The 27,969-nt window shown below is 36.0% G+C and overlaps 1 protein-coding gene across 6 annotated transcripts; it reads left to right on the forward strand.

The window, feature by feature from the left end:
- Nucleotides 1-188: 188 nt before the first annotated feature.
- LOC135584603 (DEAD-box ATP-dependent RNA helicase FANCM-like) lies at nt 189-27,757 on the forward strand. Of its 6 annotated transcripts, XR_010494510.1 has the most exons (24): nt 189-343; nt 449-782; nt 3,696-3,839; nt 7,110-7,192; nt 7,297-7,411; nt 9,307-9,398; nt 9,654-9,708; nt 9,779-9,900; nt 10,715-10,828; nt 12,700-12,893; nt 15,697-15,827; nt 17,096-17,156; nt 18,363-18,433; nt 20,170-20,219; nt 20,299-20,464; nt 20,612-20,739; nt 20,828-21,163; nt 21,237-21,297; nt 23,029-24,135; nt 24,369-24,423; nt 24,591-24,740; nt 25,848-26,907; nt 27,005-27,109; nt 27,196-27,757. XR_010494510.1 is itself a non-coding variant. In XM_065139737.1 (22 exons), the coding sequence occupies exons 1-22, from the start codon at nt 302-304 to the stop codon at nt 26,428-26,430; spliced, it is 4,194 nt and encodes a 1,397-aa protein (XP_064995809.1). In that variant the 5' UTR covers nt 189-301; the 3' UTR covers nt 26,431-26,993. The 6 variants fall into 6 exon arrangements, 5 of the variants coding, with proteins under 5 accessions (XP_064995809.1, XP_064995810.1, XP_064995811.1 ...); XM_065139737.1 differs by lacking the exons at nt 27,005-27,109; nt 27,196-27,757 and having other exon boundaries at nt 25,848-26,993; XM_065139738.1 differs by lacking the exons at nt 27,005-27,109; nt 27,196-27,757 and having other exon boundaries at nt 23,071-24,135; nt 25,848-26,993.
- Nucleotides 27,758-27,969: the final 212 nt, after the last annotated feature.

Genomic DNA, 27,969 nt, shown 5'->3' on the forward strand with positions numbered 1-27,969 from the left:
ATCCTAATCCCTCAACTTAAAAAAAATTATATTGAGATTTCTAAAGTCTTAAAAATAAAATAAATATATATTTGTGCATAATATAATTTTCTGGAGGAAAATACATGCGATATTAAAAATATGAGGGGGAAATATACTGTTTTGGAACTATTAAAGGATGGATATGTAAAAGCATCTTCTTTGGATGACTTCCCGTTTGATATGGTTTGCCGCCGAGTGGATTGATCGAGGGCTTTATGCTTCTCGCCCTACCTTTCCCATCTCCGCTCGATCCGAGGAATCCCCCAAGAGAGGAAGTGAAATGGCGACGCCCGCTCTCCCTCTCGACGACGACGACAACGATGTGAGCTTCCCCACCTCCTCTAGTCTTCCCTCTTATCCTCTATTTCCCCGACGCCCCCAAACCCTAAACCTAACCCTAACCCTCCGCACGATTTCTCTGCCGCAGGAATTCGACTGGGAGGCGGCCGTTCGGGAGATCGATGACGCCTGCCAACTCGCCTCCGCCTCGACCTCCACCTCGAACCCGCAAGGTTTTGCCACTCCTGTCGCGACGGCGGGAGCTCCGGCTAATTTATGGCGACGTGGCGGTGAGGGCCGGCAGTCTACTCTAGATAGATTCGTTGTGGACTTTCACGGCACAAAACGCACCAGGAATGATGATGGGAATCGTTTTGGATCCCGTGGTCGGGAGGCGAAGGAGGAGCAGAATGTTGTTGGTGGAGATGAACATCTTGCTGTCGATATCGACCTTGAAGCTGCCAAAACCTGGATTTATCCTGGTAGGATTGCATGGATCTTTTCTGCCAACCAATCTTGTTCTATGCAGTTGTTACTCTTTTGTCATTTCTGTGAGTCTGTTATCCGTTTAACGCCTTATGCTATCGGGTCTTAAATATTATGTTTTTAGTATAATTGAGTAAAATCACATAGAGATAGAGAATAATGCAGCTGACTCATGGGGATCCATCTTTTCTGCTTTTGATGCTGTCTGTAATTTTTGCAACGAGTTGGTGTATCTTGGGCCTTCTCATTTATTTGATGAGTTACTGGTATCACAAAGAGATTGGGAGTTTTAAGATAAATAAATCTGTAGCTTTGTATCAGTGGATAATATTTTTTCTTTGTTAAGGGGTAATTTGAATGCTTGACCATAAATAATTAAAATGGATTTGATGCCTCTTACTTTGACTAGAGATAGTGCCCTGTAACTGAAAAAAATGATTAAATGACTCAGATTGACTCAGATTTACAACTTGTTGTTATTGTCGTCATAGATGCCCCTGTCTGGGGGGCAAGTTCGTACACAGATTTCCTTATTATGTTCGTTGTTCTTTTCTGCCTACTATGTTGTGTGCCTTGACAAGTCTCTTCTCCAACATAATGGTCACAAAGGTGTGTACTTCTTGTCAAAAGAACCTGTCATACTCTTCAATGTACCATAGTCATTATTAACTCAATCATGGAACTTGTTGCTAATTAATTGATTGGAATGACCTAATCTAGAAAAAGACACAAGATGCCTAAGGCCATGACTAAGTTTTGCAGGACCACAAGTGAATTTGATGGCTGTCATAGGATTTAAGATTGGGATCAGTCCTGATTGGTTGAATTGAATTTTGAGTTCAGGTTCTTAAGAATGATTCGGATTTGGCTAGGATTAGTTATAAACCGATAAATTCAAATAGAATTTGACCTGACTACTTGTGAACTACTTGGATTGCTTGGATCTGCAACAAAACCTACCAGACCAGTTATGGAAGTTGCCTGGGTTTGCCAGATTAATCGAATCATCTCGGGATACACTGATGTCTAGCTTTTCATGATGATTTTCGAAAAAAAATCAAGGGCTTCTGGATTTGGTTGATTGAATCAGATTGGATCCACAGACTTTCAACTTTATTTCATTATTTTTTCATCTACCTTCAATTTTTATACTTCCAATTTGTATTACTTGAGTGTAAGGTTCTGAATACCGTATTGTACCGGTGTACCGATCAGCTGTTGGTATGGTACATACCGACCTATACCGAGCACACCGACACATGGTATACTAAGGTGTATTGATATACTACTCGTATCGAGTGGCATGATACGATATTGCAAACCATGCTTGAGTGTCGCCATGTTATCACAATGGATTTTGATTAGGACCTGTTTTTCTCAATGGGCAAGTAGAGACTGATTAAAAAGAATACATTTCATATAGAAAAAAGATCTGGCATGATGCTTTTCTATTCAAGAAGAACATGTTCAGAATTTCATGATTGTCATTTAGTATTAGTTTATAATCAAAACCTTTAAATGAAATAATTTAAAATTTTTATTTTTGTATTTTATATAATCAACTATGTAATAATTACTGAAACTATTTATGGTGAAGAGATTGAGCAACATTTTGAAATATTGATATGAAAGCACTATATTAGTAAAATTATGATAGTGAAAATTTATTATTATTTTTATTACATTCAATGTATACAACTGTAGATCCAAAATCATAAACTACAATACATTTAGTAGTTTCTTTTCTTTTTTAAAAGTTATTTTTAAATTTACGCCATGATTTTGATGACCAGGAATTGTTGTTTCTTACATCAAATAAACATGAAACAGGTTTGATATTTTGGCACCAGAACCCCAAGCAATGGATTATGTACTGGAAACATATATCAATGGAAAGTTTTGTGTATAAAGTGCTTGTCTGATCAGTTAAATAAATTATATCATGGACATTTTTGTCTTAGGTAACTTCTAAAGAACTGTTCCAGAATTGAAAAGATTTTCATGTAGTTTGCCTTAATTGTTCTTCCCTTCAATAATAGTTTCATAAATCAAACTATGATCCTTACCAGAAGAGCTGAGATATTTGTGGAGCAGTTATGTTTATTCTAGGAATATGTTAGCTTTTCAGAACAAAAGGCATTATATTCTTTTTTGTGGGATATGATTACAGAAAACTGCTGGAAAAAAGGCAAAAATTTGGCAGAGTTTGAGCTTAACCTGGGTACAGTTTGTAACTTTGTATGTTAACCCTCTTAAAGTTGGTAGGCCATTCATCCACCTGAAAGTTTTCCTAAAAGCATTTCTACAACTATTTATGTTAAGGTGGGCCAAAAAGTTGCACCAAACATTTTAGCGGATCAAGGAATTATAATTTTTACATTTAAAAAATTCTAATAAGGTTCTCGAATCAATAATAATTAGGTTTTAAATTCTTTACATTTTAAAATACTAACAAGGTTTGCCAAATCATACATGGTTTGGTGGGGAACTCCACCTCTGAGTGATGAGTGTTGCCCATCTTTAAGCCTGCAAATCCTGTAGCAAGTATAAAACTAAATTCTCTTGCCGAGAGGCCCAATATTTACTCCTGCAACTACCAAGGTAGTGTTAGGCTTTTAAAATAAATCCCTTAAGCAAGCACAGAATATCTTTTTAATTTGGTAATTTACAGTCATAATGGCTCTTGAAGTATATGGGTTTTTATCTCAGTCTAAGAAAGCTGTATTCAAGAACAAGATTATCCTGTATCTTGAACTTATTTCTGTCTTACATTTTTAAAAAAATATCTTAAATCACATTCATTTATTTTAGATTTATTTGATTGGTCACAAAAGGAGAAGAGGGAAATATCTAATTACATATAGTATGTTTGCAACATTCTTTACTTCTCACCTGTTGATTTGCTGCAGTGAATGTGCCTCTTCGTGATTACCAGTTCTCTATTGCAAGGACTGCTCTATTTTCAAACACATTAGTAGCATTGCCAACAGGACTGGGTAAAACACTTATTGCTGCTGTGGTGATGTATAACTACTATAGATGGTTTCCTGAAGGTAATATCTTTGATGGTGCATCATATTAGATTAACTTTAAATGAGTTTTATTACAATCTATTTATTGTTTTTACTTTTTATTATAATGCAGAGAACAAGTGCCTGTCAGGATCTTGAGATAATTTGAATAAAGATCATTTAGCAATGAATTAGTTTCATATGTTAGTGGATTCCACTTACTAATAATTGAGATATTTGTTGCAAGTTTAGATCACACAGTGCATTTCAACATACATTATATTTGTGAAAAAGAACTTGTGTTATGATTAATTAAGTGTAGCACATTGCAACTGTATATGTACAATATTGCAAGTTGTAATGTAGTCTTGTTTCCTTTTGAACTTCATTTCATGGGCTACAGTATTCAGCATCTTATTTCAAAAAATATAAATTACTTGATCTTTATTTTTACTTATGCTTAAAGGTGGCTGTTGAGTCTGTCTGTTACTTCCATTTGAATTATTGAACAATGTTAGGATGGAATTATGTATAATTTAACCAAAGAACATAGGCTGAGGGTGTTTTGTACTATTTTGGATCATTTTAGTTGCGCGAACAAAACAATGTAAAAGTTATATTAGATAAAGTTATAAACATTTTCTAGATAAGGTTATAAACAACGTAAAAGTGGTACTGAGGATGTAGAAAATGTTTGTTGTTGGACTATGTGGTCCATTGGCCTAATAAGGGCCCTACAGATTTGGCCCTAAAAGTATAAACCTTAGGTACTATACTACCAAATGGCATTCAAGTTCATCTCTATAGTTAATCATTTTCTGATTTCCAGTGTGGGAATTTGAAGCACAAATTTTGGTGCTGTTTGTTGTTGGACTATGTGGTCCACATAATTGTGTTGGTTCAATATGTGCACCAGGTATTTTTTGAGGTTACATGGACATGTGTTGACATTGTGGAGCATGTTCTGGTTGTATCAACGCATTGTATGTATCAATTAGTATGTAGTATGCAGTGATTTAAAAAGTGTTAGGCGCCAAAAGACGCCAAGGTCCAAAAACGCCCAAGGCGCTAGTCGCTTGCCCAAGCGAATCGAGGCATTAAAATATAAAAATATATAGTATAATTAATAAATATAATTATTTAAAATTTAAATAAAAATATGCTATTAAATTAAGAAAATCTAAGATACAAAATCAAAATAATATATTATTAATCTAATAAATGCAAAATACTATTATTAGTATACTGTTAATAGTATACAGAAGGAGAAGAAGGAAGAGGAGTGTAAGGGGGTGCTGACTGAGAAAAGAGGAAGCGACAGCGGTAGCGGGAGCGGGAGTGTAAGGAGGCAGCAGGAGCGACGATAGCGGCAGCAACGAGCACCGACAGCGGGAGCGGGAGCAGGAGTGGCGAGCGATGACAGCGGGAGCGGTAACGACAACGAGCAGGGTTAGGGTTGGGTAGCGACAGCTGATATCGGTGCTTTAGTTGGTTCGATTGAACCAACTAAAGCACCGGAGACCGAACCAGACCTAAAATGCTGGTTCGGTCGCCTGGTTTAACCCAGACGCTCGCCCGAAGCGCCCAGCGCCTGGGCTCGGGCGAGCACCCAGGCGGTGCCTCTTCGAAGCGCGTCGCCTGGAAGTGAAGTGAGGCACTCGGGCCTCGCCTCGCCTCGCCCGAGCGCCTAGGTGAGCGCCCGAGTGCCTTTTTAAATCACTGGTAGTATGTCAACATGAAACTCATACTAGTTGTCTTAGTTGGTCTGTCCCTATGCCGTTGGGCTAAACTATCCAAATTCACAATGCTTCTCTGTTGTTGGGCTTTAAGAATAAAACCGTACCATGAAGTATCACAGCTACTCTTACTTGAATCTTTGAAGTCCTCATGACCATTTATTGAATTCTTAGATTCCTAGTCCTTACAATGACATGAAAATTTAAATCCATGTAGTCCTTGTGACAACTTATTGAACCCTTAGATCCTTCGTCCTTACAGATGACATTGGAATCCAATTGATGAGTAAGGTTTATGAAACTATAATCAGTTTTACATTTGATCATTGGAAGTAAATTGAGATCAAACTGAATCAATTATAGGCAGAGTAATTGCCGGGTTGGATTGTCTCTTGAAGTCGTTGAAAATTAGTCAGGATCTGTGGAGGAATGTTGTCAGGTTTGGTCAAAACTTATGTAAACTTGGGTTGGAATTGACTATAATTTGGTCAGGACCTGGCTAAAATTTGCTTGACTGTTGGAATCTATTAAATTTCCTGGAAGATCCAATTAGATTGGCTGATTATTGCTTTGAATTTATAAAAATTTGACATGCTAAATTGAATCTGACTGACCATTAAAAATCCTGGATTTTGTTTATTTTTAGACGGCACTTTGGGAAGACCAAGGTCGTGAACTCAATAATATTGCTACTAGATACAACTATTGTTAGTGCCTTTTCCCTTTCTAGTTTAGGAGTTACATGGGCTGATTAATACATCAGACTGGCATGCATAATGTGAGCACTAATGTTTCTATGAATTGTGAAAGTTCAGACTCTTGTTTTTTCTGTTACATTCATCATACAAGCACTCAAGGTGTTCTATCACATTAATCATTTGACTACATTAAAGTGAGCCTTCACATGCTTTGGTGAGTTTGGTCTTCAAACCTTATCACTTCTTTTGGATTGTTATGGTTCAATCATAGCCACAAAACCATGAGTGGCTTGTTGTCTCCTTTCATATCCAGAAATTATCTCTTTTTGGCTTTAATTATAAACCTAGTTGTGTCATCCATTAGTCACAATGACTGCAGGTTGGTTCCCCTATGGTATTGTTTGACTCAGCATAAAATCTTATCCAAAAGCTTATTGCAGCACCAAAACATATGGCTTTGAAGAGAGATGGGAAAGGTTGAATCCTCATATGTTAATATGGGCAACCTACTTCTAGTAACTTGATGCTTTAAGTTTTGGTTTGTGTTAGTGGCCTACTCTTAAAGGTAACAAAACTAGGTGTTTGATTGGTTATGATGTAATACTAGCATGAATTGAATTTTAGTTTTGGATCTTTCATATTAAATTAATTGAATTTAAGGATTAATGCAATCACAATAGTTTACAACTACTTTCACTTTAGTTACTTGGAAAAAATGGTTCTTCGGTTTAATGGCCTGGAAATTGGAACAAGTTAGTTCAACTAATTTTTATGCATTTTTAAAATAAACCTTAAAGGTGTTGTCTTTCTTTATGAGACATTATTATTACTCTCTTTGTATGATTATCTTTGATTTACATATACTTGTGAATGCTCAGGTAAAATTGTATTCACCGCCCCTTCACGACCTCTTGTTATGCAACAGATTGAAGCATGTCATAATATTGTTGGGATACCTCAGGTACTAATTTTCTTATTCCTATTCGCTGATCTTGTTCTTTAGGCATATCATTGACACATTCATAAATGAAAGTTGTGAAAAGATCGGGATCAAACTGATTGCAGGAGTGGACAATTGATATGACAGGTCAAATGAGCCCTCCAAAACGATCGGCTTTCTGGAAATCCAAGAGAGTTTTTTTTGTCACTCCACAAGTGCTAGAAAAGGACATTCAATCTGGTGATAGCTAGTTCTTTTCTGGTTGCTGCTTGATGTTAAATATATCTTAAAGAACTATGGCATGTTTTCAGTAGTACTTTTATTATAATCTAGATTGATTTGTGGTTAAATGGTGTATCCTATTATGATGGAAAAATGACATTTGTGAAAATTCTATCCGTGCATTGATTCTCAAGTTCTTGGTCTCACTCGATGTGCTTGGAGGCTAGCATTTACAGAGTACATATGTTATTCACCGGTTGAGAAAATCTGTTCAAGCGGTGACCAATTCAGATTGTTGTGACGAATTCAAATTGGATGAGATTGACTGGGACCTATTGGCTTGACTGAATTTAGTGGATCAACTAGAATTGATTTGAACTGCTTAGTCACAATTTATTCTGTGAATGTCTGGAATCAGACAGGATCCGCTACAATATGCCTAGTTCACTTGAGATTGGTAGGTGCTGGTTGGGATCATCCTCATAGAATCAAGCCGACTAATCAAATTTTGAAGACTTGTCACTTTGTTTGATCTGTTTTTAGTTGATTAATTTATTCTTCATCTCTGAGATTTCTAAAATTTTTTGGTGAAATGGTTGAACATGTCATATTCCACCTTGGGACTGCTTATATATTATACTATTCTAGAAGAAATTTATATGGGATGCTTCAAAAAGTTCTAGTTCTTTAGCATTTTATGCTGATGTTGCTACCTGATGGATTGACTATACTGTTAGTTCACATAATGGCATTCTGTTGATGTCACACCTACTTTGGTAATAATAAGAAAGTTTTTGTTTCTTCATTATTACACAATTAGTGATGTCAAGTTGAGGAATTGGGTTGGACCATTCAGGTTCTTAACTCAAACAAATAAGACACAGTGGCATATCCGAATCTAGAAGATAAATACTAGATTTATCTTCCATTATACAATAAATGATCACTGGTAATGCCATCATACTTTTAACAGCTTAACTAATGGTACTTTGGTGTATTTTTATCACTACCTTGGCTATCCAATGTACTTTTTTAAAAGTGTTAAAAAAAGAATCATTCGTGACTACAATAACTGCTCATGCATAGCTGTTCTTAGAAATTTATGAAAATACAATATTGCTTTGGTTTACTAGATTATTGGCAATGGTAATTGATATGAGTTCTTGCACTTCAAGCTTGCAATTAGCTGGATTAATCATTTTGACAAGGATTTGGACCCATATATGAGATACAAACCATCGTTTGATTGACGAATGGACTTAATTTTAAAATCTATGCCTAAAAAAATGGAATTGATTGCAGGATATTGAGTCATCATGATGCCCCAGTATCTGATGACTATTATTTTGATTTTGAACCTAACTGTGATGTAAATATCATATCCAATAAGCGTTTGGTTTTTGAATTTAACATTTTGTAACAAGTAGATGTATTTAATGATCGATTTTGAACCCATCTAATGTGCAAACATCATTTCTGATGAGCTTTTGTGTTTTGACTTTAGCTTTTTATTATAATATGCAGATGCACTTGGTGAACTATATGCACAAAACATTTGTACTCATATTTTTCACTCTATGTTTACTTGTGTTTTGTGATCATTGTATGGTACTTTGATTTATAAAAAATAAAACAAGTTGTAAGGCCCATTATGTTTTCATGGATCAAAGTGTTGGATAATAACAAAATAATATATCCAATAAATTAGTGTGAGAAAAATGAGAATGTCGAGGTGAACATGCGGGGATTGTAGATAGAACGAGAAATGGTTTTAGTTGTTAATAGAAGACCTGAAGATGTAATTGACTATAATGTATATGATGCATATCGGTTTCTATTAACTGATTTCTTTCTTTTTCTTCACTAGTGGCCTTCATCTTTTCTGATCTTTTATACTTTGTGATATTTGTTAGGCATATGCTTGGTGAAGCAACTTGTTTGTTTGGTGATTGATGAAGCGCATCGGGCTTTGGGGAACTATTCCTATTCGGTCGCAGTTCGTGAGGTGTCTCTTAATACAAGTTATCTATCTAATTTATAGCAGTTAAATATTTTTTGGTTGGTTATTTGACCCATCCATGCTAGTAACTGGCCTGTTCGTTTGATATATTTATTGGAGAACCTGTTAAAATTAAGGCTTGCATGTAGGTGCTGTGGGCCCCAAATAGTTGGGACTTACGTCGTTGTGGTTGTTGTTGTTTATGTAGTTGCTGTGGACATCTTCTCTTAATGCTCAATTTGTTTATGTTCTTTTGTGCAGTTAATGACTATTCCTGTGCAGTTAAGAATTCTCGCTTTGACAGCAACTCCTGGATGTAAGTACTGCATCTGTTAAAGAATCTCCAAGGACATATTATCATATATTCTTACTATCTGAGTACTCAGCAAAACAGCGGACGGTTCAAAATGTCATTGATAATTTGCATATCTCAACCATGGAGTATCGCAGTGAAAGTGATCATGATGTAAGCCCATATGTGCATAACAGGACACTCGAATTAATACAGGTATGCACAAGGAAAGATCTCTTATAATTGAATGGGGTCCATATGTCATTCTTTCTTTCCTGGGTGTGTGAACAAATATAGCGCACAAAATGGATATGATCTTACACTGGATTTTTTTTATCCAAACACCTCACAGGCCATTTCTGTGCACAAACATGGTTGCCTGAGGTTGGTAGCTTTGTTGAATGCTTCTGCAAGCACCACACACCTACCATAGAGCACGTATTGCATATTACTTTTACAACTAAAAAGCATTATTTTTTTTTTTTTTTTTGCTTTTAGAAGTGTACTTTGGTGGTCACGACCTTGACATTTAGAAACAAAAAATTACAAGAAGATGTTCATTGAGTATTTTGTATGGAGGAAATGGTTAATGAACAAGCATAATGTGGAAAAGAAGATGTTCCAGTCAGTATAAAGAAAACACACATTCAAATTTGGGGTGGGGGAGCTGGGGGCTTTTGCCCTAATGGGTTATGAGGGAGGGAGGGGGGTGATTTCTTGAATAAAGTGAATAGTTACATGATCTCAAGGATTAGATGAACTCCCCGATCTTTAAGAGATGCAAGTTGAATAGTTACTTGATAAGGACACTTCTATTCTGATAATTTTAGATGTATGTTTAAACTTTCTATTATTCCAAAATTTAGAAATTTTATGGTAATTGAAGAACATAAACATGATTATTAATCAAAAAGCATTGCCAAGCATTCACTGAGCTTGATTGTGTATTGTTCAATGGCCAACAATTGTTTACCGAATGTTTATTGTATGTTCTGTACTCATACTTGCACTAATATATGTGAACTTACAGGTTGCAATGAGCGAGGACGCAAGTGTGATTAATAATTTGTTGTTGGAAGGTATACATCCATATGTGGCTCGGCTTTGTACAATTGGCGTGTTGCACAACAAGGATGCTGCAAAAGTATGTTATTGACCCTTATGCAGCATTTTACAAGAGGAATACCTTATTTTTCTTGTACATTTTTTATGTTATCTTCATTGTCAATTTTGTCCTTTTGGATGTAGCTTGCTTCAATCCTGTGAAGTTTGTGTATCAGGTTTTACTAGTTTTGTTTGGTTCGGCACCTAGTTTCATGTAGAATCACTCAGAAGCTTTTGCTTGCTGATCGATTTAGCTTCCTAAGCCTTGGTAGATGCAGGTTTAAGTTAAGCCATGATACATATGTGAAATGTAAGTAGTTGACTTAATTGGTTGGACAAGAGAAGGAAGATGTGGACCTCTCCACTATTAGCTAGGATCTCTTTGCTAACATAATACTAGCATGCTGAGTGTGGGTGCAAGCACATTCATGTCATAGAATGTGTTTGGTGTCCTGTACGGTGTGTTATCATGCACTATTTTGTAGGGATCGACGGTCAGCAAGTACTCAGGGTAGTAGTCCATGCTCTTGTGATCTACAAGATACATTAGCCTTCTTCATTGGTGTGAACATTTAACTTTTGTTTCTAGGAATCCCAGAGTTGGTGGATGTTGCTTTTAGGAATCGCTGGCACCTTATATAGAATCAATCTTTGTGTTCTCAGGGAGTTTGGTTGCAATGCTGGAATTGGAGGAACTGATAAAAGAACATCACCAGAAGTGGAGCCTGCAGCTTAGTTTAACTCAAAAGAGGAAACTTTATGACTGTTGATTCTCTGTTGTGAATTAAATTAGAAATTCCAATAAAAAGCTTGCATTATTAAATTTAACCACAAAGATTTCTAGAACTTTGATTTTTCTATATGATTTCCTGTTCAATTTTGCTATAACTTAAGGGAGCAGGATGTGAAGGTTAGCAAAGCCTTGAAAGAAAAAATAGTAATTACACCATGTGGTAATGAACTTTTCCTGCCTCATTTTTAGATTCCAGTTTAGTTGATCAGTTCTTGGTTTACTGATTTTTTTAATTGATTTTTGAAATCGAATATGTACTTGTTTTGATTCTCAATTTTTTGTCCATGCAATATAAGATGTTTTATTATCTGAACTATGAACATGGTGGTGTTTATTCTTGTCCAATAACAATACCAATAGCAGTACCTTTGTTGTTGAGCTGAGTCACTTCATTTGATTTGAACTTCTGCTATCTTAAAGCTTAATCTGTTAATGGATGACAAGTATCTTGTAAAATTGAGCTTAATCAGACACCGGTCATCATTAAGTTGATTCTGGAGAACTATAAAGTCAGATTACTGGATGGACCTAAAGCTTGAAGCAGAGTTCCAAGCTGACCTGATTCTACCTGACCTTTTCAATTAATTGAGATAAGCAGGTTGTGTGGTCAACCAGAGAATAAATATGTTAATTAAGTGTTTAATTTTTGGACACATTTATTAAAACAGGCCATCTTTTGGTTGACACTTAACTTGTTCTGTGTCAAGGTCAATGTTACCTAAATGTGGCTGGTTTGACCATTTGACACACTGCAATCATGCAATTTCCTCCTGCGTATCTCTAATACTTTGTTCAAACCTTGGAGGATATGATACTACTTTGTTTGTTTTTTCTCCTGGGCAGATTTCTGTTGTGTACTGCATGTTATTCACTTGATGCATGAAGCCATGAATAATTACCAAGTGTACTAAATATTAATTGTTTTATGTATTTAATATACTTCTGGTGCTTAAAGGTGATATTTAGTGGTCGTACACATTTATTTGTGTTTCCATGTTATTCTATCATTTACATGTTCAGTTATCTGTTGATTATTCTTCCCTTGGTGATTGTAAAAGACATCTGTATATGTCCGCCTTGTCTTTTGCTTTCATTTACATATTATTGCTTATTGCCAGTGGAGTCCCTGTGAGTTACTTAATTCAAGGGATAAATTCCGTCAAGCACCTCCATCAAGTCTTCCACATGTAAAATATGGAGAAGTAGAGGGATGTTTTGGTGTTCTAATTACCCTTTATCACATAAGGAAGTTGCTTTCGAGCCATGGTGTGAGGCCAGCATATGATATGCTTCAAGAAAAACTGAGGCAAGGGTATGTTCATGCGGTTCTTTTGCCATTATATACCCTGGTTACGAAGATGTAATTTAATTTTTATTTTTGAGCACACACACATGCACACACACCATGTTTTTCAATTAGTGATTTGATCGAAATGAGCTCTTTTGCCATTTAATATGTCATTTCATCATATTTCCTTTGTCTACATTTTGATGCATTATATTAAAAGAGCATTATAGTCTCAATCTGACTTCATCATCACTTATAGCTTCCCATGTTCATTCTAAATGTGTCATGTTATTTTGTTTGGTGCTTCTGCTAGAGCACCTTTTGATCTTGTTTTTCCTAATTTGGCATTTGTAAGTCATTCTGACTAATTTTTCTCTATTTTCTAGTTCCATCCTCAAAATTTGGTCTCTGTTGGACATATCTGAAACACCTTAAGCTCAAAGTTATCTCCAACATTATGGATGCAATAATTTTCATTCTCCTTTTCCAGCAAAATTTTGGTAATTCATTCAAAAAAGTTTGAGGGTTTAAGGTTATCATCCAGTGATGACAAAGACCTATGGAATATTGGCCTGGTGGAGAAATATATTTGTGTTAGTATGTATGTTATTCTTGTCAGTGCATGTTCAAGGTGCACTTTTGCATGTCATATAGTGGCAGTCAGTGATTTAAAAAGCGCTAGGCGTCAAAAGGCTCCAAGGTCCAAAAACGTCCGAGGCGCTAGGCGCTCGCCCGAGCGAAACAAGACGCTAAAATATAAAAATATATAATATAATTAATATAATTATTTAAATAAAAATATGCTATTAAATTAAGAAAATCGAATACAAAATCACAATGTCATATTAATAAAAAGTCTCAAAAATTAAAATAATAAAATTTTACATCAAATCTATTGAGTTTCTCTGTACACTTGTCATTTATTCTGAAACCTAACAATAATTTTAAATAAATAAAAATTAATAGTATTAAAATCAAAATAATATATTATTAATCTAATAAATAAAAATACTATTATTAGTATACAGTTAACTGTTAATATACTGTTAACAGTATAGTGAGAAGAGTGTGAGAAGACCGAGGCAACGACAGCGGGAGCGGGAGCGGCGAGCGATAGCATGAGCGGGAGCTACGAGCGGCAGCGGGTGTGGAAGTGGGAGCGGGAGCTGCGAGCGGCAAGCAGCGACAACAACGATGAGCAATGATTGTGGCAGTGGCGAGTAGCGACAGTGGCGGTGGCAGCAGAGAGCAATGACAACGGAGAAGAAATCTCGACAGCAAAATCGCGAGTGTTAGGGTTGGGGAAGTCGGAGAAATCGTGAGAGGGAGCCTATCGGTGATTTAGTTGGTTCAGTTGGTTCGATTGAACCAACTAAAGCACCGGAGACAGAACCAAACGTAAAACACTGGTTCGGTCGCCTGGTTTAACCCGGGCGCTTGCCCGAAGCGCCCGGTGCCTGGGCTCGGGCGAGCGCCTAGGCGGCGCCTCGTTGAAGCGAGGCGCTTGGACATGAAGCGAGGCGCTCGGGCCTCGCCTCGCCTTGCCCGAGCGCCTAGGCGAGCGCCCGAGCGCCTATTGAAATCACTGGTGGCAGTGCAGAACAAGCACACCTATTTATGTTTAATGTGGGTTTTGGCACTTAACCTGGGATGTGTTGGCATTGGCAATGTATGACAAGTTACCTTATGTGATCACACCATTCTGCCAATGGGCATGGCCTTTGGTTACCCTACACACCAAGCATTTAAACTTCATTTAGTATGCAGGATGGCAAGTTGTCAACAATTTTTTTTGTGGTGTGCAAACATGAAAGCAATATCATTGGAGGTTAGGTCCGAGAAAAGCTTTGCTTTCAATGGCTCTTATGTGCATGCTTGTACCAAAATATCTAAGACAATGAAACTTGTGTGATATATATTCTAATCTATATCAGATACATATCTTACACTGATACTCTTCAAGTACATATATGCCAGTTCTTTTTAATGATCCCTTTCTTCAAAGTTCAAATAATTACCTTTATTGAATTTTTAGATTTATAGTTGATATTTATGGGTAGTTTTAAGGGAACCAGTTTCTTGTAAAAGCTGGGTTAATCTGGCTCTTGTGCCCAAATTGACAAACAATTTTGGCTACTTATCTATCCATTGGAATCATTTTTCTTACTAAGATACTTATTGTCTTTATTTGTTTATTTAAGTTGGATAAACTGCTTACTTATGCATGGCTTTTAATTGATTCATAGGGTCTTAAAAATTCCTATCAATTGTAAAACAAGAGTCAATCTGCATGACACGAAAAAACAAAAAAGAAAATAACAATTTTAAGAATTGGGATGAGAAGACATGTATCCCCCTATGTGCATTTATTTTCATATATACCATAAATTTAGCTAGTTGTATCATGGTCGAATGTGTGACTGTAAATGGATCTTACACCTAGTCTATGTCTGCATGGGCCACCATATGTTACATGGGCCACCTAATCAAATGTCTACTGTTCTTGGTGTAAAGACCTTGTTCCGTCTAGTTTCAAGTTGGATATAATGTCATGAAATGTCTTGCTGATTACTGCAGCATTTGAGATCAAAAGCACATCCCGTAACTAGAACTTTATCAGATTAGGGTTTCTTCTTCTATAATGAAATTTATGAGTAAAGTTGATAGCTGCCTAAAAGTTTCCTGAATATCTTCTTAGGAGCTATTCTATCTATTATGTTACAAGCTTGAAACCCGTGTCTTTTTTCTCATCTCCTAAGTCTCTTTTATCTGATTTGCTGGTTGGATCTCGAACCTGTTATATATCAATATACACTTCCATTGGCAGGTCATTTGCGAGAATGATGTCCAAGAATGAAACCATCTTGAAAGCAAAACTTTTAATGCAGCGGAGCTTGTCACATGGTGCTCCAAATCCGAAGTTAGTAAAAATGACAGAAATTCTAATGGATCATTTCAGTATGTATCTTGGTGATCTATTTTTTCTATAATGTTTTGTGCAATCCTTTTTTTTCTTCACAATGCTTCTTGGCTTATATCTGTTTTATCATCCTCATGATTGATGCCAATATATATTGTGATTATGAATAAGGTTTGTTCATTTGCTCATCAGTGTAGGATAGCATTTATCCTGTCTACCTGTACATGATGTCCATTTTCTATGGAGCATATGATAATAACATCAGAAAATTTGTTATGATTCTTTCTCAAGCAACCTTTTCTTCTTGTTGCTTGTTTACGAGTTGAAGTCACTAAGACTTATATTCCTCCTCTCAATTTTAATTCATTTTGTCAATGATTTAAGGATTTTCATTTTGGTTGTTTTGGCTGATAATTCTCTTCCTGACTAGGAATAGAGCACCATGCCTAGTTTTTAAGATTGAACTGATTACAAGTCATCCTGGTTCACTTATTAAAAAAGTCAAAGCTATACATTATTAAGATTATTACTCATGATGTATCTAATAGAGGATGCCAACTTACATCGTAGTCACTCTTGATTGGCAAATGCAATCACGGAGTTCACGAGGGAGACTGTTGGATACAAGAGTTTGATACCCCAAAGTAGTCCCGTATCACATGTTGGCTATCATGAGATAATTTCGGCAACTCACATCCGGACCGCATCCTTTAAATAATTCTTTCAAGTGCTAGGCCCATATGGTTTAGGGCCTAGGTCATGACAATGAAGGGAATTCTGAAAATCTTACGTATAACTTTTTGCTCGTCTTATTTTGTGGTATTGGCTGTGTTGTTTCCAGCTCAGGGTTTTGCTATATTGTGATAGCTTGTTTCATACCTCTTACAGGTCTTTTTTTTCAGGATGCTGCCAAATTTTAAAACCTTTTTAAAATTGATGCACAAGTCTTGCATTAACCTACTTTGTATAATTGGTGCCTTTTTAATATTTCGTCAATCAAGGTCCTGTCCTAATTTCTGTCTTTTGAGTAGTTGAACTCTCTTTTCTGCAATGATACTATAGGTCATTTGGACTTGTATTAAGAATTTAAGATATCATGCTTTTCTAACATAAGTGACTGGCAAGTTTTGAAGCTGTCTTAGTCAAACCTTGCTGGTGGTACCTATCAAAAGGTCACACCCTACAACTTTTTTCCAATTAATTGATGAGTCAGTTAAGATTTTTTTTGCTTCATGTTGGACATCTTAGTTTTCTCATGAAATCTCATTTTGGGCAATTTTTATCATTCTATTCTATCTGAATGCAGAAAGAAAAGATTTCAAGGAGTCGAGAGTGATCATCTTCTCCAATTTTAGGGGGAGCGTCAGGTAAACAAAATTGTCCTTTTACTTGGTGGTTCTTGTTGATTGCATACTACGATAAATTGATTGCCTTATGTTCCTTAAGGTCAATAAAAAATAATTATTGCCTCTAAATTTACATGTGGTGCTTTGTAACAACTGTCGTATGTTAAGTCCATCAAAATGTTTCATATTTAGATCCAAAAGGGTTTTACGAAACTTCTGAGGATATGCATCTTGTGTTATCTGCTACTGCTTGCAGAACCATATGTTGGAAGAATTGGAATGTGAGATTCGGATAGCAACTTAAGAGTTGCTTTAAATTTTATGATTCACATTGCAGAAAGAGGTTGACCTTGTCGCAAGCCTTGATTTAACTGTTAGAAATGTGGCTGAGCTGGTTTTTCTAGTAAAATGACAACATATGATTTGAAATTTACCTGAGTGATTGTCCCAATCTTTTACTTGATAATTCAAATGCAGTCTGCCAAACTATGCTTCTTGTTGTGGTATGAATCTTAAATTATTAATGTTGCTCTTGTCGATAAATATTTGGAGTGCTGTAACTATGTTATTAACTGAAACTACTAAATTGCCACAGGTAGGTTTAAGAATCTTTACTTTGTAGCAACCCCCTTAATCATCCACAGGTATGATTAAAAAATTGCAAGCAGTCATTAGTAGTTGACATCATCTTGCCAACCATATAAAGGCTTATTCATGTGTACTATGAAGTCTCATCTACAGTCTGCTCCAATTTTATATCTCAGTTGTTAGATTTGTTGATGCTAATATTTAGTTTGATTATAACACTCTTGTCGCCTCTACATGGGAAATTGTCTCAAAACTGTCTTGGGATCAAGGTGCATATGCAATATCGTACCGTACCGGTGTTTTGAGGTTGGCTCGGTATGGTATGGTACTTTATACCGAGCGGTACACTAGGGAGTACCGAGCGGTTTTAAATATTTCTTTTTTACTGTAGCTCTGTAACACGTTCCGTCCGGTAGCGGACGGTCCGCGTATTGGTATGCTATCGGACCGGTATGTACTGCTCGTACCAGGTGGTACCATTCGAAATTGCATACCATGCTTGAGATGATTATAATGAATCTTTGTAATAAATTCCTGGATGTGTAACACAAATTTAATTGCTCATGTACATTTCTCTGTATATTTTCTTTTCTATTGGTAAATACTATGAGATCATATTTGGTTGTGATGGTTTTCCAGAGATATAATGGACACATTATCTAGCATTGGTGACCTTGTTAAAGCCACCGAGTTTGTCGGGCAAAACTCAGGTTTGTCGGTCTTCTCAGATTGATTTAATTATCTGCTTTGGTGTGCATGTGCAGGAAAGAAGTCATTTGTACAGTTAATAATCCAACAATCCAATCTAGTAGGGGACAATAATTATTTTATCGAATAAAACTTGGGTGCTTTTTTATATAATACTTTTTGTGAGTGATTTAAGGAAAAAAAAAAAGAGAAAGTAGCAGTATTCCAAATTTTGATCCAATGGGAAGAAAACTTTTTCTGTCTCAGAATTTGATGATTGGTATCTTTAATTCTTCATCACCAGTTGATTTTGTTGTTTATCATTTGTGTTATCTTGATGATGAATGGATTCTTATATTATTTTTATTGATGATCATGTTCTGCATATTGGATAATTACCTCGTCTTTCGTTTTCTCTACTGTAATAATCTATTGTCAGAAACATATTTGGAAAACCCTACAATGAACACTTACCGTTAGAATTCTAGCTGGTATATATATTTGACTTAAATAGTGTAAATATGATTGAATTTGCTGATGAGTCACAAACTTGATAGATTTAGAATCTTGGTAGAAATCAGTGAAGATGGTAAAGACATTAGTCTTGATTAGGTCCCAGAACTCTTCATGGGTCTCATGCCCTAATTTTGTCAAGGGAGAACTCGACTCCTATAGATGAAGGGATTGGAAGATCGGGGAACAGCCTTGGTGAGTTGGGCCATCATGGATTGGGCTCAGATTGTTGCAGTGCTCTCTATAGAAGTTTGTAATGTGAAATTAATTGAATGGAGTTATTTGTTTCAGATACATTGATAATAAAATAGGGAGATGAGGTTTCTTCTTGCTTTTAACACTAGCATGAAGGAATTTGGTTTGTGACCCCCTTCTTATAAACAGAAATTCTGGGACTTTGCCACTGGTAAATTTCCTCTTTAACTGCTAGGGATTCTATGATTCATATCATTCATTGAATTGATTATATATTTTCTCTTAGTTTCACTAAGCTCGTGTGGTGACCTGGCTTTTAGATGGGTTATCTGGGTCTAGGATGAAGATGCCGATAAGAGAGATTTTTTATAATATACCATAAATATGTGTTTATATGCAAAAGACCCCAAGAAATGGTTAATGGATACCAACATCTCAATTGATACTTCCGATTTTGCATGCTGATCATGTCCTTTGGTAGGTTTGACACCCTGTAAAGCAATACATACAAATGGGTAAACCATGGGGAAATCAATTTATATATTATATGATATAGTTCAACAATATGTAGTTGCTTGTGAACCTTTGATAACTGAAAAAGGTAAATGAGTCGTACACCAAATGTTATCTGAGTGGTATGGTTTACCTTCAGTGTTTGGTCGGACCAATAAATATTGGTTGGTACATTCTGGCTTGATTGGTATTTAGATCCTTGCTTTGCAAACTGAAAATCATGTACTTCTATCAGAAATCCAGGTAGGCACTTGTATATCCCATTTAATTACATCTTTAGAGCAAGAAATTTTGAGCAATTAATGTCAGGTTGCTTAGTTAATAATTGTGTTACTGTTTTCAAGATATAGAAACCAATGTTATTTTTTGAGGTTTTAGTTAGTTCCTCCTCTAATTTCTGATGGAAACATTTTCCTAAATAAGTCGTTCATCAACCAAGCTGCTTTACCTGTTAACCATTTTGTAGTAATGTGTTTTCTCTCTAAAGTTGATTAACAATTTTGTATTTGTAGCTAGTAAACATGGCTCATATTTCCAGGTAGAACACTGAAGGGACAGTCTCAAAAAGTGCAACAAGCTGTTCTACAGGCAGGTATCAAACGTGCCCATGACAATATTAAAGTATGGAAATAGCTACTTAACGTCTTTTTTGTATACAATTCCCCAGAAATTCCGAACTGGCAGTTACAATGTGATTGTGGCAACATCAATAGGTGAAGAAGGTTTAAATATTACGGAAGTTGATCTTGTTATTTGCTTTGATGCAAATGTTTCACCTCTGAGAATGATCCAGCGCATGGGAAGGACTGGAAGGAAGCATGATGGGAGAGTAGATATCCTTTTCTTGTGATTTTATTACTTACATGTATTGGTTGCTAACTAGGACAAATGTCTTTAAGTTTCTTCTTGTAATTAACTTGAGCTTACATAATTTTGCTTCAGAATTTGTACTCGTTTTAAATGACCTTGACTTTGATTACTAGTTCTAGCTTGTGAAGGATCTGAGCTTAAGGGATACTTAAAGAAACAAGCAACCAGCAAGACTGTAAGGAAGCACATGCATAATGGTGGAATCAATAGCTTTAACTTTCATGATAGCCCTAGAATGGTGCGGCATCACATTGGTGACGTTATATAATTGCCTTAAATGGTTGTTTTCATGTATGTCTGACCCAGGGCATTCATATGATCTATAGGTTCCACATATTTGTAAGCCGGAAGTGCAGTTTGTTGAACTGTCAATAGAACAATTTATCCCTCGGGGAAAGAAAATAAAAGAGGAATCAGGACATCAATCCCCGTTTCTGAATAAAATTTCAAAAGAAGAGCATGATCTAATTTCTAGGTATTTTGATCCATCCAAAACGGATACCTGGAGACCATCTCTTATTGCCTTCCCCGGCTTCCAAACTTTCCCTTCTGCAGTACATATAGTAAGACACTCATTCAAGACAACAATGATGTTAATTGATGCTATGCAACGTCTTGAAGGACTATCATTTTCCAGAGCCAAGAAGGATCTGATGGTTGAGGTATGACCATATACTACACACTGAAAATTGAATACTTATGTGAAATTGAGTCTGTCTTTGATATTACGTTCAGGTTGCCACCTCAAGTCAATCCATTGCTGGTATGATCACTTCACAGAATAATACTATGCAAGGTATCGGTTGTGATTAAAGTATTAATTTTAGCATTTTATGACTATAACCGAAAAGATTTTTCCTAAGAATTTTCAAATATATCAAATGATCTCCAGTGTGGACTATATTTAAGCTTTAGACATGGATAATACTTAGCAAAGTTATAATTCCATTTATGGTCGCATCTTATATCTAAGTGGGAGACTTATTGCTCTATGGATGTAGGTATAATTATCCTCTGGTTACAGGAGCTGGTCTCACTCTGGTTAGACAGTGGGAAGATTTCAACAATACTTGTTTCTCGAGTCAGTTAGGCTATGTCCAGAAGTAGCCTAGCTATTTGAGAGATCAGGGCTTAGATGGACAATAGCTGAAAAAACGTTCTGCCATCGTCATCTATCTGATTGTCTTCAAATCAAAATTAATTGTTAACTACAATCTTGACATTTTAAGAACTTTATAATCTTTACCTTTGGTGTACTTCCTCTTGATTTTTGTTCATGCACTAGGGTAAAAACATGAGACACTATGAAATATCGGTGAATATTTGGTAGGAGCTGGATATTTAGTCAGAATTTTGTTGCCTCTTTAATTTCTCAAAGGTTAATTATGTTATTGTAAGAGGATTTAGAAAGCTGCAGAAAGGTAGCATATTGGCTAAGCTTGAGGAGAAGCTTCCTTGGATGAATTTTGTTTGTGAGAACCCTCAATTTGGAAACTTTTGGCAATTAAAGCAAGATTAGGAATTGTCTTTACACTGATCAAAATATTGAAGGATTGAAAAATGATAGTTACTGTATGTTAACTGAATATTTTGTTTATATATTGTAAGGATGAGTTGATTTACTAATTTATGACATGATAAGGTTATGCCTCTTTCTCATGGAGTCTAGGTGAATCAAAATATGCATCCTGAATAAGTTTAATGATGTGACTGGTGTACGGAGCATTTGCATGGACTGTGTAGGTGAACATATTGTGGTCCTTGCATATATCAATTGCAAGACCTTATTGGGGCAACAAAACCCGCATTTGCTTATTGATTCAGCTCCTCTAGAAGAACTCATTTTCAAAAAAGAAAAAAATAGTCTCTCTGTAAAATTTATTGTGAAATATATTTTCCTCATTTCTGATATCTAGTATGAACAAGTATGGAAACTGATTGTATAAAATGCAAAATAATACTTGCTTGGTTTATATTTACACTGGTAGCTGTCCTTCCACATTGTCAAGGAGGCTCCCATTAAAACTTGAAAAACTCAACTTTTTACATTTTCTGACATATTTATGATTATTTGCATCTTTCGTTTCTAACTTCTTTATTGAATGTCTCTTTTATTTCTTTTAAGGTGTTTTGAAATGTATTGGGTTTGGCATGTCTATATGGATTTGTAGGTTATGCACAATCTTTTGTATCTATGAAACTAACTTAGATCATGTTACTGCATCCTATCTACTAAACAAGAAATTATGGCAAATGGATTGTTGTGGCATTAAATTGATCCTGCTGATGTCTAACAATGTGGTGGTGTTCCTTCTGTTTCTGAAATTTCTTCTGTTTTTCTGGGTTTTTTGAAGTTTTTATACTCAATAAACTGTTAGCTTGAACACAAGTTTTGATTGTAAAATTTCTTGTTGCGCTTTTTAGTTTCTGAGTCTTGAAGAGCTATCTCAAGCTTAGACAATTGACAGTATGAGTTGTAAGCATATTTTCATTAGGTTTGTTGGGTAACAGATATGTTCATTTGCAGATCCCACTAAAGATTGTACTGATGTTCAAAATGATGCTCCAGAAAATTTGTTACAAGGGAGAACTTCTGATGTTGAAGAACCAGCTAGTGGAACTTCTAGAAGTAAAGACGGGTCTGGTGCCACCATCTGTACGCCCCCCACTCATAGATTTCTTTTTGGAGGAGATCTTGTCAAAGTAAATGCTTTAGGTGGTGTTTCCATCCCAAATGTACCTGTCCTTCCACTTGAGGGCTCTGTAATTTATGAAATTATGAGGAGGAACAAGAACGAGTTTCCAAGTCAAGAAAAGAATGAGATCACGTCAAAAGTGTCGTCACCGGTGCATGATGGTTTGCCTTTTGAAAATGTTTTAGAACTGCCATTAAATGCAGGAACTCATTCACCTAACATTGATGTGCAACAAGAGCATGGGAGGATAAATGCTATCTCACAGACACCGGTTCCTAAGCAAAATGCTGAACTTACAGAAGTCAAGATTGCTGAGACACCAGGTGACCAGGAAAAAGATATAACTTCTACATTGGTGGGTGAATCTAGCAAAATTTTTAGTTGTGTGGAGCTAAGTCCCAGACTCACTCTTTTTATTGAGAAAGGCATTGTTCCTGAGTCACCTATTTCTACTTGTAAAGTAGATAAGGTTCATGCTGGTCTGACATCAGATGAGTCTGCTAGCATGCTTCAGAACAAATTTCTGGTTGACAGGGCACCATCTTCAACAGTAATGTTAGACAATGTATTAAAGAATGAACTACCTGCACTATCTTCTAATTCTCCTAATGTCAGCAAGCTTTTAGGTAAAATGGACTTATACAACACCGAGGGAAATGTGATTGACATGGACATGAAAGAATCAGCTTCTCCTTTAGTTGCAGAAATGCAAACTCCTTTGATTAATCCAGTGACTAGCACCGATGAGTGGCAAATGAGTTCTGGAAGTGCATCAAAAACAATTATGCAAGCCCCAAAGTATAGAAGGTTATGCAAATATGGAGAGAAAGTCAAAAGGCAATCTTGTCGGACTTTGACAGACAAGTACGATTGCTGTGTGTCAAAAAGTACTGGACCTACTGTGTTGAGCAAACCAAAGGAAATTGACTGTCACCAAGGTAAGATCACCTTACATCAGAAACATTTTTTAATCTTGTGCTTTTATCCTTAAGTTTTCTATATATATATATATATATGTATGTATGTATATATAATTCTTCTGATGTCAGTTCCATCATGCATATTTTGCCTCTTTCAGTTGTTGGAATCAAGTACAAATATAACATATATGTACTAGTTGTGAATCAATATTTGAGCCACATTGACATTATTTGGTTGTAATTTTATGTAGGTAGAAAGCAGAAGGCAAATAAATATTTTGACAACTTCATTGAAGAGGAAGCCGAGTAAGATTGGTTTTTTCTTGTTTACCTATTGCATGTCTTCGATTTCCAACAGGCTTACATCTACAATACTAGATTACTAGTACTACTTTATTGCATCAAGTTCTTATTGTCACATGATATAAGTGAGAATATGAAAACAAGAATTTTTTGTCGCTTATTGGCTTCAGGGTTTCTGAGGATGCAGAAGTTTCCGTGGATGAGGAAGATGATGAACATGATGACAAATACGAGGACAGTTTCATAGACGATAGAACAAATCCTACTGAAGCAAGTAGTCAGACAGAAATTAATGGAGGTGACATGTTGGCCTTCTATAGGTAACCATAGTAGTTCTTTGTTTCCTATTAGTTAGGTGGTTCCAGATAATTTCTCTTGAAATCATGTTTTTTCAAGAGCTAATCAGTGAGAAAAATAACCACGATCTTATGTTTTGCTAAATTAATAATTTTATCTAGCTGAACGTGTAAGATTTAGTTACTTGGCTTCTTTTGAAAGCTAAATAGTAAAGTTCCATTGAAGAGAGTGTTCTCTTGATTTATGTAGAATTGATTACGTCAGAAAAAGACTATCACATCTTCTAATTGACATGTAACATTTTACTACGGTTTTATCTGATTTGTTGTTATCATATCTGATTATATGCTGCTTTCCTCACTCAATTTACTATTTGCACAAGTTCCTCTTTTGGTAAGTTGAGACATCAATTTGTGGCCTCTGGAGGTTCCTGTGCTCCATGAGTCAACCTTATAGCAGTAGATTGGAGCTTACTTTAACCCTTGATAGGTTGAACTTGGATAGGTTACTCAAAAGCCTAGATAAATTGCTTGAACTGATGGTGGTAAAGTCTGACTAAATAGGTTGGAACCTAGATTTGAATTTGAGAAACACATTTAAGGCATGCTTGTTGTCCACTAAAAGAAAATCAAAGCCAACGAGAATAATTGAACACATTGTCCAAAATTCATTTCTTTATTATCTGTTGTATGACCAATGGTGGTACATGGTAACTATCAAGCCTTTAAATGAGCTTATTCCCTACATATGGATGTCTATGGCTGTCTTTCCTTTAAATGGTTACTGTCTTGATATATATCAAGTATTTATCGAGGGTAGAATGATTAATCTCCATATTATTCTTTTATTTATCTAAAATTATCAAAAATAATATGCCCATGAAACTTGTGATATCGATGTTTAAGGTTTTGACCCCAGGGAGGCTCTCGATGGGCCTTTTATTTTTTTCTTTTGTGAAAATAGCATGACTAATAACTAGATTTCCTTTGAGCCTCTTGCAATAATTTGTTTGCTCAATCTGAATGATACTTGGTCTTTTGTATCAGTTTAGATGTATTTTCAATTGATTTAAGGTTTTATCTTCGGTAGCTCAATTCTTAGATATATGCTTTTATATCTCTTCTTTGCAGGCGCTCTCTTCTCACCCAGTCACCTATGGAAACTCTGCCAAAATGTTTGGTCGACTCCGTTTCTTCTAGAGCTACTGGAAGTGGAAGCTGTTCATCAGTGAAAGTTCATAGTTCCCTTCAGACTCCTCAAAATGGCCTACAATCTTCAAACCATTCTAGTGGTAGATATTCTATATCCTGCCAAGCGGACTCTAAGCAGGGCTATCTGACAACAATGTGCGGTCAAGAAAGTAGCATCCAAAGAGAATCATCGAGTAAATTGGAAAGCAGAAAAAGAAAGTTAAGCTTTCATAATGCTTGCTCCGTACCAGCTAGAAACTTCCAGCTCGAGAGCACTGTGCATTCAGAACCCTTGGGCAAGGAATTTTCACACTATCAACCTGGGAGTACCGGAATTGGCAATGACGTGTTCTGCGATGATGAGTTCTATCAGAGTATTGATCTTGATGCAGTTGAAGCACAAGCTACTGAGCTCTTAAGGTACAAGACCAGATTACATGTGGATAAACCACCAGCAACAGTCCTTAATATTCCTGCAGAAATCAATGAAGTCAATCATCCTTCATTTGACTTGGGATTGTAATTCTCGGGAGTGATTGATGCTTGTTTCTCCATTTGATGGGTACTGAATCTTGCGGTGATTGGTCTGGTACAAGCTTTCAGCACCCACTTTTGGCAGTCTCCACAGTTCTCGGAACACGCTAAGAAGGTTCATGAGACCGGCCAGGATTAAAAATGCCTACTGCTCGAGGGCATCGAGGGCAGCAGCCTGAACAGCTTCGATAACTGAACATTTTATCTATAGATCATATCAAGCTTTCGATAAACGGAAATGTTTTTGGCACGGTACCAACATGTACAGGAAAACTGGTTTGCAAATGAGCTGGCTACACATGGAAGCAAAAGCAGATGACTGATGGATTGGGTCTTCGGGATGTATTATTATTGAGCATGTGTCCGGTGTATTGAAGTCTGGCAAAAGCAGGCAAAGAAGAATTATTTGCATGTAGAACTTGTAAATTATCGACTTTGTTACAGCGAAGAAGAATATAAATCACAGGTTAAATTACTGATTCTGTATGTGATGGTGCTCTTTCTGTATGATAGCGAGTTTGTCAGTAATTGAGCTTATCCAACTCTTCTTTCTCTTATCGTAGTCCCCATGCATTGAGATTAGTGTGCAAACCCTGATGAATACCATCAAAAAGTCCAACAAGCAGAGCTGGAGATATTATCTATCATATCTTTGCTTTCGACATTTGGTAAGTAGGTTTGATGCAATACTTATTCCTACCTAAATTAATACTTACTTGCCAACAATTATTGATACTCCCATTTTTGATGGCAGGAAGTCTGACAGAGCAACAATTCCATTCCCACGAGGTCTATGCCAAAGCCCGGTCACTATTGCTTCCACCAGAAGTCATGGAAGGAACCTTCTGAGATCAGAGGATATGGTAGTTGTCGGTGGATAATACCTTTCAAGCTAAGAGAGATGGGGACCATGACTTTGGAAGTAGGTTATGTATTCTATTCTATGTGTAGCCTAAGAAGATAATACCCAGAAAAAGAGAAGAAGAAGACAAGGAAAAGATTTCTAGAACTCACACGTCTACACCAGTTGGAACAGTTCCGTAACTTATCAGCAGATTTCCATCTCAGTGGCAGTCAAAACTTCAGATTTCCTTGACAGCCCGAGCTGCCTCCACAGACTTTTCCATCAACTACCTACTTTTGAAGTGAGTAGTTAGTTATATGATCGATTTTTCGACAAGTCTTGATAAGTGATGCAATGCAAAGATTTGGTTCTCTGAGACGACCAAAAAAAAAACTGATCCTTTTATTTTATTACCATTGTGTATGATAAGATCGACGACAAAAAAAAAAAAAAAACTGATCCTTTTATTTTATTACCATTGTGTATGATAAGATCGACGACCAAAAAAAAAAACTGATCCTTTTATTTTATTTCCAGTGTGTATGTTAAGGATCTCTCCGATAATCAAATCAAACATATTTGTTATGTGCAACAAAAAAAAAAAAAATCATTATGCCATCGGTTATAGAATATTATTAAATGATTTAATGAGAATATTTTGCTCGAATGTTTTGGTGATGTGAC

The sequence above is a fragment of the Musa acuminata genome, chromosome BXJ3-2 (assembly GCF_036884655.1).
Source record: "Musa acuminata AAA Group cultivar baxijiao chromosome BXJ3-2, Cavendish_Baxijiao_AAA, whole genome shotgun sequence".
In the NCBI taxonomy this organism is placed as follows: domain Eukaryota; kingdom Viridiplantae; phylum Streptophyta; class Magnoliopsida; order Zingiberales; family Musaceae; genus Musa; species Musa acuminata.

Bases quoted from the DNA above. Each gene is read 5' to 3' on its own strand.
- LOC135584603 (XM_065139737.1), top strand. From the start codon at position 302: ATGGCGACGCCCGCTCTCCCTCTCGACGACGACGACAACGAT. The intron at 12,894-15,696 runs GTATGTTCATGC...TTCCATTGGCAG, and splicing joins CAAGAAAAACTGAGGCAAGG to GTCATTTGCGAGAATGATGT. The intron at 20,740-20,827 runs GTGCGGCATCAC...TATGATCTATAG, and splicing joins TTCATGATAGCCCTAGAATG to GTTCCACATATTTGTAAGCC.